Source organism: Pleurotus ostreatus (assembly GCF_014466165.1).
Source record: "Pleurotus ostreatus strain PC9 chromosome Unknown scaffold_3, whole genome shotgun sequence".
Classification (NCBI taxonomy): domain Eukaryota; kingdom Fungi; phylum Basidiomycota; class Agaricomycetes; order Agaricales; family Pleurotaceae; genus Pleurotus; species Pleurotus ostreatus.
The window spans coordinates 3,481,588-3,493,559 of record NW_023503158.1 but is presented as its reverse complement, the minus strand read 5'-3'; the positions used below and the strand labels follow the sequence as shown (position 1 = coordinate 3,493,559).

At 49.3% G+C, this 11,972-nt stretch overlaps 7 protein-coding genes across 7 annotated transcripts; 3 read left to right on the top strand and 4 right to left on the bottom strand.

The window, feature by feature from the left end:
* Nucleotides 1-1,352: 1,352 nt before the first annotated feature.
* PC9H_005797 (uncharacterized protein) lies at nt 1,353-3,460 on the bottom strand (the record flags this gene model as incomplete). The annotated part of the gene is made up of 6 exons (XM_036775356.1): nt 1,353-1,799; nt 1,854-2,258; nt 2,307-2,513; nt 2,564-3,240; nt 3,292-3,355; nt 3,419-3,460. 6 exons carry the CDS (start codon nt 3,458-3,460, stop codon nt 1,353-1,355), a joined length of 1,842 nt encoding a protein of 613 aa, XP_036633858.1.
* Nucleotides 3,461-4,275: 815 nt separating this feature from the next.
* Nucleotides 4,276-4,788, top strand: PC9H_005796 (uncharacterized protein; the record flags this gene model as incomplete). Its single annotated transcript, XM_036775355.1, has 1 exon — nt 4,276-4,788. The coding sequence occupies one exon, from the start codon at nt 4,276-4,278 to the stop codon at nt 4,786-4,788; it is 513 nt and encodes a 170-aa protein (XP_036633857.1).
* A 1,032-nt stretch (nt 4,789-5,820) lies between these two features.
* On the top strand, nt 5,821-6,678 carry PC9H_005795 (uncharacterized protein; the record flags this gene model as incomplete). Its single annotated transcript, XM_036775354.1, has 1 exon — nt 5,821-6,678. The coding sequence occupies one exon, from the start codon at nt 5,821-5,823 to the stop codon at nt 6,676-6,678; it is 858 nt and encodes a 285-aa protein (XP_036633856.1).
* A 998-nt stretch (nt 6,679-7,676) lies between these two features.
* Nucleotides 7,677-8,590, bottom strand: PC9H_005794 (uncharacterized protein; the record flags this gene model as incomplete). Its single annotated transcript, XM_036775353.1, has 3 exons — nt 7,677-7,997; nt 8,217-8,300; nt 8,351-8,590. The coding sequence occupies 3 exons, from the start codon at nt 8,588-8,590 to the stop codon at nt 7,677-7,679; spliced, it is 645 nt and encodes a 214-aa protein (XP_036633855.1).
* A 365-nt stretch (nt 8,591-8,955) lies between these two features.
* Nucleotides 8,956-9,296, top strand: PC9H_005793 (uncharacterized protein; the record flags this gene model as incomplete). The annotated part of the gene is made up of 2 exons (XM_036775352.1): nt 8,956-8,986; nt 9,040-9,296. The coding sequence occupies 2 exons, from the start codon at nt 8,956-8,958 to the stop codon at nt 9,294-9,296; spliced, it is 288 nt and encodes a 95-aa protein (XP_036633854.1).
* Nucleotides 9,297-9,834: 538 nt separating this feature from the next.
* On the bottom strand, nt 9,835-10,349 carry PC9H_005792 (uncharacterized protein; the record flags this gene model as incomplete). Its single annotated transcript, XM_036775351.1, has 2 exons — nt 9,835-10,065; nt 10,107-10,349. The coding sequence occupies 2 exons, from the start codon at nt 10,347-10,349 to the stop codon at nt 9,835-9,837; spliced, it is 474 nt and encodes a 157-aa protein (XP_036633853.1).
* Nucleotides 10,350-11,173: 824 nt separating this feature from the next.
* On the bottom strand, nt 11,174-11,881 carry PC9H_005791 (uncharacterized protein; the record flags this gene model as incomplete). Its single annotated transcript, XM_036775350.1, has 1 exon — nt 11,174-11,881. One exon carries the CDS (start codon nt 11,879-11,881, stop codon nt 11,174-11,176), a length of 708 nt encoding a protein of 235 aa, XP_036633852.1.
* Between the last annotated feature and the right edge of the window lie 91 nt (nt 11,882-11,972).

The window sequence follows — 11,972 nt, the reverse complement described above, 5'->3', positions numbered from 1 at the left end:
AGGTAGTATACGCACTGCGAGCATCGTACACTTTGCGAACATCAAAACAAGCGAGTCTACGCAGAGAGATATATGTTATGTAAGTAAGTAGCTATATCGTGAATAACTACTGAAGGCGGAAAACCGACAGCGAAAGTTGTAAGGATGCAGATTGGGGGAAAGAAGGTGAACCACGCAGCGTGGTGACTTTTGTGCTACATTTTCGCAAGTTGCCGGTCGATCCATAGCGCCCTTGGCTCACTCGTTACAACCGCTTTTGGTTGTACATCGTCAGTCATTTCCCACGCCCCTCGTTACAACCGCCTTTGGTTACAACTTGCGCCGTGTTTCGCGGCACCGGCATATCCCGAAAATCAGAGTATGAATAAGCGCGTTCGGCATTTTGGGGCCCTTCTCCTCCTCCTATGTCCGTACCGTATATTTATCCACGCACAGTACAACTTTGACGTATTCACGAAGTCAGCATCCGTGCCCATCATTGCCTATATCATCTGGTTCTAATGTGTGCCCTAGCGGTCAGGGGAGACCATATTATTGCGGTGGTTCGAGATAATCATAGTAGACGTCCGTGCATTACTGAAAGCATTGGACTGCAACTTGTGCCTTCAGTGACGATGAAAGAAGAAATGGTCTAAGCAGAAGGGATGTCGCACATCAGATGTTTTACGAACAATTGTGCCAAGGAATGAAAGTATAAGTGAATACCATGAAAACTCGAGTGGAACAAAACAAAAGGAAAGCAAATCGATAGCAATGCGATGGTATATGAACGAATGGTACAGCAAAGCGAATTGATGTGCGAAAGCAGGTAGGGATAACAAATAAAAAAGGCCATATAAGTGGTTGACGAATCAGGGGTACTATGGATGGACAACCGTCGTCACAATGTCCACATATGAACCACTCGTAGAATACTTCACCTGCTCAGCATGTCCCAAGTAGATAGGAATCAAAGATTGCAATCATAGATGAACTCATGTTGAGCTGTGATCAGTTCAATGATCATAGCCCAGATGCTCTCAGTCTTTATTATCAGCTAGATTCGCGGCTGGTCAGTTCACAAACCAAGCGAACCAACATAATCGTACTCTGCAATTTATCACTATTGAGCTATCGCGTATATATATCAGCCCTTGTGTCCATCACGCCGAACTGCAATTGCTATCCAAGCATATCTACATAAAATTGCGGTAAGGATACCAGATGCCAGCACTAGCTTGAGCAGTAGTTTCGGAGCGACGGATGATCACGAGGCAACGGCTTCCTGTTTCCACTATGAACACCGCTAAACCTAGCGGCTACGCTGTAGTAGTAACATTAGTAACGAGTACGGGCGCAATCAAGTAGTTCGCTTACAGTTGCAGTTGGGGAGGAAAGCTGAGATCTATTGCCTTCTGAGGAGCAAGACGAGCCATCCCGTATTCGTCAAGCCCGTTTAGATAAGCAGGATCATATAAATTTATCGGGAGCCGCGGCACGGGGTTGGCATCGTAAAGGATACCGTTCGGGAGGAGTCGTTGAGCTGGAAATGCCCCGGGGATTGGTTTATCGTTGTCGGCGAAACGAGTGGACAGGTATAACCCATCAAGGACACGAAACCACTCGAGGACCTTGGTATCGGGGGAACGCCAAGGTAATTTCTTCCTCACAAACACCCCATGGTCCGATTCATCCCCACTCATAGCATCTAGTGGCATTTCGCTTAACAATTTCTCAAACTGACTTAGCTTCTCGTATTGGTCAGTCTTCGCGGCGATACGTTGGTAGGCCCTAATCCCTTTGATGCGGCGCTCTCGTAGCTGTTGTTAATGAGTTAGGAAAAATAAACGATGCAATTGCAGAATAAAACCCACCGACCGTCGTCGATTAGATCTGCGAAGATTGCGTAACGACCGGGCTTCATTCACCTCTGCCTCCTTATCATTGGTCCTTTGCCACTCTTGTCTGCGATAGCGATCTCTTAGTTGTCTTAAATGCTTCCTGAAAGCTTCGCGGACCATTCTTTTGTTTTTGCATTGGTACTCCTCATCCTGGACAAATTCATCCGCGATCATGTCAGCAGCTGCAAGGTTCCAGACGGATGACTCCCAGTTTGTGGATTTCAAGTCGAGTCGAAGTGACGCAAGATCTGGGCCGGGGGCGAGACGAGGATCGCGACGGAACTTTTCGATCTCGTCTGCTGTCGGAGTAGTAAGGGGCCTTGGATCAACTTTCGTTAATTGCAGCAGTGTCATATCGCAATAATCTCTCAGTTCGGCCTTCCAGGAAGTCAGAAAACTCTCGAGGAAGAAGAGCGACCTGCTTACATGTAGCCGGACTTGAAACGAATCGCGTTTGACAGGATCAAAGCAACGATCTTCATCGTCACTAGCTTCCTGTGGTCTCTTTGTTCTCCTTGTCGGTTTGGGTCGCCGAGGACTTGCATCCGGTGTGGGCAAAGAGGGTTCAGGGCTGCGAAGAGGCCTTGTAACCTGCATAACTCCCAACAAGTCTTGAAACGTCGCTGCTGTATTCTACAATTTGATTGAGCGATGCAAGTAACAGGCAGCGTTCGATCACTCACTGGTGTTTGCTTCAGTCGCTTGCAGACAAATTCCTGAAATTTGAAAATGAAAGGGGGATGAGCCTTGGCTGAGGAAGGAAGGTTGGGTGAGGCTCTTACGAAATCGCTGCGCTGATCGCGTACTTTCCTACGATGAGCTGAATCTTTGTACTCCCATATGCAACTACCTTCGCAAAACTCCTCTTCGTCGTCTGCTAACATAGACTCATCTTCTTGATGAGACCTTTCCCCATTGCGCGCCGCGGATCTACTTTGTTGCTCTTGAGATCGAGTAGCTCTGTTGATTCCGCCCCACTTCGACGCATCCTCGGCACATTGCTGCCTGTTGATTCCGCTCCACTTTGACGCATCCTCGGCACATTGCTGCCCGTTGATCCCATCCCACGCTGACGCATTCTCGAGACTGTTCCCTTGCTGTCCTTGGTTTCCCCTGTTGATCCCGCCCCAACCCGATGCATCTTCGGTACCTTGGTTGTTCGCTGGTGCACCCCCTCCAGGCGGGATGCTATGTTCATATCGCGGATCACCCATATCTTCCATTTGGACATCATCATCGTCGAAATATCTCGAGTGTGAGTTTATTTGTTGTTTCCAAATGACGAAGTCGCCTGGTAACACAGGCGGGTAATTCCTCTCAGAGACCCTGCCCAGTAAATCTTCGTTGAAACACAGTTTATCTTGTACAACAGTGTCAGTCCCTGATTTCGTTGTTCGCGAGGACAGCTTACAGTAAGGAGGCAATTTAGAGCGTCGGCGGCGTCGGACTTGGAGTGGCGGGTCGCGTCTCTGCCTCTTGCTTGCTACGTAATCAACCCCCGTCGGAGGGGTATGGTCGCCTTATCGCTTGTTGTGTACATGAGCACGACCGTTGGCCAGATCTTCTTCAGTTCGGTGCATATTGAAATCGACGGGACTTATCGTGTCCATCACGATAGTAGTAAGAATTACTGCAGCAGTCTGGTGGAAGACTCCTTATAATTGCCGTATGCATTGACCTCTTCATGCTATGATCAATCAGGTCCTTTGTGGCGAGACCATTACGACCTCATGGTACTCAGTGGCCACTTCCTCCCTGAGATAACAACACGAGTAAACATACTTTATCATAAGAGTGTTGACGGAGTTGCCGCTCGATGTTCATTATCTTTGATGCCGTTCCCCACATACCTCCTTCGAAACCCTCCAATCCAGCACGGGCTCGAGGCACATGCCATGATTCCGCTGCCTCGACTCCAACGAAATGTATGTAGCCTTATTTATTGTACGGACAAGCCACGGTGTTGAGAAGTTTCACAAAGCGTCCGTATTTCCGAAGAACCTTCTACCGTTTGGGGCGAAATTTCTTGTTCGTGCTGGCCCTTGTTGCAGTGATACCTCTCCTTCCATCCGCCACCCGTGTGACCTTTGGTTCCGTTATCATTTGCCATTACGCTAGAAATTTCTGCGCAAATAATGATGCCCGCGGCCTTCTCAAGTTGGCGTGCAATCCAAATACCTGCAATCTGCTCGCACCTACGATTATCGGAAACCTCGTCGCGGTTCATTCCATCTCGAGTACGGACCCCCTCGTACCCCCGCCCCACGTATCATTGCATGGTCCAACATCCCCTACACCCATCCGTAACTTTGCACTCCATGCGGCCGGCGCGTCAGTAATCCCATCATTGACTTCCACGACACATGGCCTAATCAAGCATGATGCAATACATCGAATGTTTACATCATTGTCAGGCTTTGACTTTTGGCAGCCGAACATAGCCCTACCGTACGTGGCTTTGGAAGACAATATCGGTGTTGGTGAATGCTGGGAATTCACTGGTGCCCATGGCTATCTCGCCGTACATTTGCCAGAGCCAATTGTGATTTCCCAGTTTAGTCTGGACCATGTGGCACCAGACATCATTTCCGAAATGTCAGCACAACGAGCACCAAGAGACGTCATCCTCTGGGGCCTTCTTGACGAGGCTCACACATTAGCGCTTCATAATGTCACTGGCTTCAGGTCGCCATTCTATTTCAGCAATACGGGTCTTCTACCTACGGCATTCAACCCTACGGACAAATTTGTGGAGATTTCTTCCATGAAATACAACCTGGGTGCCTTGGACTTCCGCCAATACGAGACTACTTTCTTGAATGTCTCTGTACAAACAATTGTCTTGGAAATTCTTTCGAACTTTGGTGCCCCTACTACATGTTTATACTTTCTAGGCATTTACAGTTGATATAAATAACAGGACAGTCTCTTTGATTAAGAAGATATAGGCGTAGCATGAATTTGGAGGGAGTAAAATTAGTATAAGTATACCAATGTTCAATAACTAGAGTCCGATCATGTAGGTCAGTGCTGTAGGCGCAAAGTCGCATTCACCGTGTGAATGCAAGGACTGGGAATGTGTGGTGTACCCACCAAAAGACGAAGCAGGAAGGAAAGACGGAAACCGAACACATGTGGCGAACAGTGTAGGGATCGGACCGTGTCCAATCATTGATACACGGTATTTTGTACGTATATCATCGTTTCGTTTACTTCCTCGTTCGGTCCGAGCACTCGAACACGAGCTGCTGCGGCACATTGTTTCGTAGGTATTACTTTAGTTACTAGCAGAACCAGTGTGTTTATTTACATAGACTACTGGTATATATAGACATACCTATCAACAACAACAAGAATCATTCCTCCCTCATTTGCGTTGCGAAGTCGGGTCCAAGCAGTCGCACGCGGCGCTGCTTGGTTGCGGTTCCGTCCTCCGTTCCGCGCGTTACAACCGCTTTTGGTTGCAACTTGTCGCGGCGCCGGCACTTTCCGAATATCAGAGTATGAATAAGCGAGTTCGACGAGTTTATACGCAACCAATGTCTGCATGCGTAGCGATACTTCACATCACATGTTGTCCTTAGCTTGATTCTCCCTGAGGCACAGCTCGGACTGTCTGGAGTGGGTGAGAGCGAACTCTGAAGGCGTGTTCATTTAGAGAAGCCATCGGATTTTACATCGGTGTGCACAAGAGAAAATGAGGATGAACTTAGGAAAAATACTAGATGTACATCCTGACAGTAATTGATGGCACGCATCGCGAGTTCTGGCAACAACTCAGTGTGTCCCATCACTGATAGTCGAGCGTGATCCCGGCCACTTAATTGATCGATTGCTCCGCCACGATAGCGATGCACTCACTGAGTTAGTCCTGATTTCCATTGCTTTGTTCCGTCGTGTATATAATACTCAGGCCGGGCTCTAACTCGAAAAACTTCAAATGGCGTCCCTACTCCCACCTGAACTACTTACGATGATTTTCAGAAAGGTGGACACCAAGACGCTGCACGCGCTACTCTTCTCGTCTGCGACGTTCAACACAATCGCTGAGCCCATTCTTTACGAAGATGTCGTACTTCGACCGTCAAACGAACGCCTTCCGTGTCCCATCGCCTCATTTTTGGGTAGCCTCGTCACGGGTGGTCTGTACCGGCGAAAACATATCAAACATCTCTCGATCTTCGCGGACGACCATTGGGGATATCATGGACATCTCGCCATCGTCCTTCGGGTCCTCCCCAACCTCTTATCGTTCCGCTTGGAAGACGAGAAGGACGTGTTCAGTTTCGTTGTCGACACTGATCGTGAATCGGGAAGGCTTCCTGGACGCGCGCTCACCTCCCTGCGAGTAGGATGGGCAAGTATTTGCCCCCCTGTAGATTTCGCCTGGTTGAGGCCATTGGTGAATACTATTCGCACGCTTTCGTCGCCCTACACGGAATGTGCCATAACGAAATATGCACCAATACTGTCCAACATAACCTGCTGGGAACTACGTGGGGATTCGCGATCCCTTGATGAAATAGGGCGGCAACCGCTTCTTGCCGCTGTCCAGTCTACTCGGGTTAGATGTATTCGATTCATACGCCAAAGCTGGGCATGCTCAGTAGACCTTCCGACTCAATTATTTAACGTGCTGCCCACGCTGCAGTGCATCGAACTTTATGCGAGGGACGAAATCTCAGACACTTGCTGGTGTTTCTATCGAGATGGGGGCCCCGCTGTCAGGGTATGGTGGCTTTGTGGTCCCGGAGAAGAGTGGAAAACAGACTGGCAGAGCAATGTAAAGACAAACTGACTAGCTGAGAGAACTAATTAATTATAACGAGGAGTAATTTCTTGTAGAAAAAAGTAGAAAACCCAAATCTACTCGTACTATATCTCACGCACAACAGCGCATCAATATATATAACCGTGCCATTCAACTTTACTACCCGATGGACACAATGAGTCCACTGGATGATATGCGCACGGTCCAGATGGCATTATACACACCATCCTACATTCCGTGTGCAGGTCATAAGTGCATAGTGCGGCTACCCCATAAGACCCGATCCATGTTTCTTGATTGCGAGAATCTATATCCTGTCGACATATGTTTGAGACCTCACCCTCCGCGATATATCCGAACGCACCAGCTCACCACGAAGAGGTCATCGAACCGCAGGGTCCCCCTTCTCTGTTGCAGCCAACCTTGACCTAAACCCGCGTTCTCAAGTGGTAAGCATTAATACACATTTTGAAAGAGACAGGAAATATCATATATACCACCAATGAATGAATGGAAGAGGAATATAAACATATATATCTCGTTTACATTTGGTCCCGATGTCGTGTCGAGAAGCCTGCAAAAACAAGACATGGACTTAATATGTAGAGCACGCTAGGTAGGTTCGGCCAATATCTCCGTAAGGTACTATTCACCTCGTTCCGCAGGTCGTCGAAGAAGGCTACGAATTCTTCAGATCCACCCCACAACCTGCATTGGTCCATTGCCGAGTTCATGTCTCTTTTGGTTCGTCGAATTAGAATTATGGAAGGTAGACCGCCGAACGCGCCTTGCTTTCAAAGTTTCAACCCTCAAGGCCTCGTGTACATGTTTCATTAGTACCCCAGTTCGTGGAATGGAAGCAGCGCCGTCTTTTCTATTCTACACAGGTTTTTGTGCAGACAAACACATTTCTGTTGATCTCGGAAGTTCTAGAAACAATCGTTCCGTGCAGCGAAAACAACCCCAGTTCCTTATGTCATGGTCATGACTCATACGAACGTATCACAAAGTCACATCCAATTTATCTAGCACAAATCTCCATCTACGAAGAGGCCCGCAAACTCGACCGCATTCGCGGCCCTACCTAGCGCAGAATTCTCTAAATCAGGATAGATGTTGACCGCGAAGGACTCCATGATCTCCTTCATCATGTGTACCTCATAAGGAGTCTTCGTTACGTCCCCTTGGCACGTCGGGCATCTATAGGCAAACCATTCCTTTGCCTCTGCAAATGACATGTCCTCCTGGAGTGTTCTTTGAAGCAGTCTCCTCTCTTCGGCGTTTCTTGGGAAGGCATTGTCCTCAAATATACGGCCATATCCGTAGTCATCCAGTTTGTACCGGATCTGTGATCGAAACCATGACGCAAGGCAGCCTGTGCAAAAGGTATGACCACAAGACGTGCTACGAGCGGTCAGATGAAGTACATTGGCTGAAATGAGAACACCAACGTGGAAGCCGCTACCATGTAATCATGACAAATGCCACACCTGAGCGCTTGGGCAAGAGTGGCAGTAATCTAGGAACATCAGGGCACACACCAGGAAAGCGACGTGACGACTTACCACTGTCATCCGTTGAGACAACTCCTGATTCGCTGCATCAAGTTCTGCACATCGTCGCTTCTCTTTACTCAAAGCCCACCGGGTCTTCGTACGCCTGGTCAGCTCGCAGGAAAGCATCAACATCTCTATCTCACCTGTTGTAGATTCGCTCTGTTGGCTTTCTTGACCCCTTTGACACTGGATGCGAGTGACGCAGTGGCATCTAGAGAAGGTCCTTTGAGCGCATCCCTTGAAGAGGCTTCGTGCGGCGGAGGCAGGTCTATCGATACCGTGGTCGATTCCTGGGGGATTTGTGACGAAGAGGGCGATATTTTCGCAAGTCGTGAGGATTTGCGAGCATCCAAGGCAGGCGCGTAAGGGTGGGGAGGTCGCATATGTATGTACGATGCACTATCAATTTCACAGGTTTTTAGTGAACGTTCAGCCGCATATCGCTGGTTATTCTGTATAGCCGGCGCGGAGTGGCACATTCGGATGCTGGTCCTGAAGAAAGCAAGCTCGATGTTGCTTTGTTCAATAGTCTAGGGTGCTAACATGAAGCCAGTAGGCCCTGAATAGCCTCAAGGCAATAATAAAGGCTTCGGTTTTGATTTTACGATTTACTAGATATAACTTACATCTCATCTATCACTCACAAGCACTCCAGTCACAGGCATGTCTAGCAACCGTCTGGCCGCCCCTGAAGCAGCCCCCGCGGCTGTAGCCGAGAACCAAAGCCAAGGGAGTGACCAGGACCAAGATGATAAAGACAAATATGGCAGGCACTAATGGTATGGAAGTTCTTTCCCCCGAGTTTGCATTCATCTTTAAACCTTGCACGCAGCCCTTTTCCTGTTGTTTATATTTTACGACGAAGGCTCTTCTGATACCGCGATGGGTACGGAAAGTGATAACGACGACGACGACGATGACGAGGAGGAGGAGGATGGGGTCATCTTCTTCGCTTGTGTACTATTCGTCGTGTCTTGGGTCTTCATCCGCCTGGCCAGATTCATGACGGCACCAGACGCCGAATTGTTACCAAAACTCACCCTCCGCACCAGCCGTCAGGTAAACACTACTGTTGGAATGTACATCTAGCCGTAGTCACTGCTTGTCTACCGGTGTCCTTTCCTCACAATTTTACTCTCCTTATCTCTCCTTATCTCTCCTTTGCATCATAATGCGATTAATATGATACCATCTAGTCTCCTGAATGCACTTTGGCTTTGTTCCTCCATGTCAGAGTTCTTAGGGCATATAGATCTCGAAGCCAAAGATGGGTACCTCGTCGTGACGAGTCGTATTCGCGACGTCGAAGCTTCGGTATACGTCAAGGTTGATTCATCATCCAGACAGCCAATGGCCGGCCCACAGAACCGTTGACTGGCATAAGTGCAACTCCATCTTACCTCCGCTTGAGGCCCTCCTATTGGCTGTGCGTGCATCGATTCACCTCGCGTGAGCGCCTGTCGGATCTTCTTCAAAGAAGCACTCAAGAAGCACCGAACGTAGAACCAATCAGAGACAAGCTCTCGGGACTGTTGTCTGTGCGACGAGTTGTTCCGAACTTTCCAATCGTTGCTCGAAGCTAATTTGGGAGGTCCTGCCAGCACTGAGGTCTTCACGCAGGAGGCGTTCAACATGGTGTGCTTGCCTCCCGTAAACCAATGGCATCAGTATTGCCCACATCCACGCTTGCATGCACATCCTTGAGCTGGCGTTCGGTGTCCTCCAGAACGGCCTTCAATTCGTGGAAACGTTGCTCCTGTCCTTCTCGCGTGCAGCTTCCGTATTGCACCTCATCGCTCTCCGACCTAGCACAGATCCAGGCTTCAAGGTCCTCTCCCTCGCTCGTGCCTCCTCGAGCCTGAATAAGGTGTTAGCCTGCTCCTCCAGTAAGCTTGCTACCTTGTCCGAATTGCGAGTTTCGAGAGCCTTGACGTCTTCGAATTCTGCCCTGATGCGAAAATGAGGAACTGGGCCGCTCAGAGTCCTCATAGGCAGCGTAGGCAGCGTAGGCAGCGTAGGCAGCGTAGGCAGCGTAGGCAGCGTAGGCAGCGTAGGCAGCGTAGGCAGCGTAGGCATCGTAGGCAGCATAGGCATCGTAGGCATCGTAGGCAGCGTAGGCAGCGTAGGCAGCGTAGGCAGCATAGTTACTCTAAGCACCGTAGATGGCCCACGCAGTCAGGTGGTCTACGCATTCTGAGCACCAGCCCACACATCCAGGTGTTCTACGCACTTTAAGCATTGTAGGTAGTCTAAGTATTCTGAGAATCGTACGTAGGAGTGATCTAGAGTTCTTGTGATATTCCTAAGATACTGTATGTTGCGGACATCAAACAAGTTTGGCTACGTTGAAAAGTATATGTTATGTGAAAAGTAACTATCATAACCAACTGCTGAAGGCGGGATACCACATATGACGGCGAAAGTCGTAAGAATGCAGGTGGGAGAGAAAGGAAAAAGTAAATGAAGCGCAGTGTGTACCTTTATGCCAAATTTTCGCAAGTTGCCGATCCATCCGTAGCGCTGGCCAACACGTTACAACCGCTTTTGGTTGCACATCATGCTGGCCAATCACCCGCGCCGACCATTACAACCGTTTTTGGTTGCAACTTTCGTGGCACAGGCACATTCCGTATATCAGTGTTCGTTCGTTAGCGAGTTCAACGTTCGCGAGCCTTTCTCCTCCTCCCATGTCCGACCGTCGTTAACGTGTCTACCCACGTACGGCTCGGAGAGTCGGTATCATAGGCAATATAAGCGGGTTAGGCATCATAGGCGGCATAGGCATCGTAGCCGGCAGGGGCATTTGAAGCACGACTCAGAGCGTGTTTCATACAAGTGGACAGCAACGAACACAATGATCATGATATCTATGATAATTGCGAGCTATGCTACCAGATCAGTGTAAAACAGGCACACGAACCAATCGCACCCATGGGGCGGGAACACAAGTACTCCAGCTTGCACACTCACTCGTCGTCGTCGTCGTCGTCGCTCAGATTATTCCACTCTTCATCGTCGTCAACGACCGTCCATACCTCAGAGCCCGACAAATCCGAGACGTCCCCATCCGTTCCATTTTCTTCGCTGAACTCCCCATCTGATGACTCCCAATCCGACTCCTCCTCATCCAACGACTGCCCATCCGATGACGCCTCATCCAACGACTCCCCATCCGATGGCCCCTCATATTCTACATCGACGTTTCCCGCTGCGAAGCGGATCTGAAGTTCTCCGCGTGAACTATTCGGTCGCGAAACCTGCGTTTGCCCATCCGTAACCGATCCTTGGTGTCCAGATAGAGGCAAGGTTCCTCCTGAGCGGTAGGTGTTACGTTCTCCGTATGTGCTGGCTGGCCCGACGGGAAAGGCTCCTGGATGCCCAGATGTCGAGCCATAAGAGACAGGAATGGAAGGTCCCTGCTCAATATAACGCTCCCGAGTCAGCGGTTGATGCAGAGGAAGTTGGCGCGCAATAGAACCATCCCGATTCAGGTGACGCAGGCGACGTTGAGTTACGGCCCCTCGAATTGAAGCGACGTTTATACGCGGGTTGACAGGGGGGGAGTAAGATCGTGTGCGTTCGGGTGTAGAGTACCTCGTTCGTTTGGAAGACAAGGCGCTGAGACTGGACATAGGGCTTTTAGGCGGACTGATAGACCGCGCCCGCTTGGACATGGTTAATTATTGCACCCAGTCGCCACTTCGATGTTCCTTATATAGCTTATCATCTCCAGTGGCACTCTTAAAGGTCCGATTGTCGACCTAC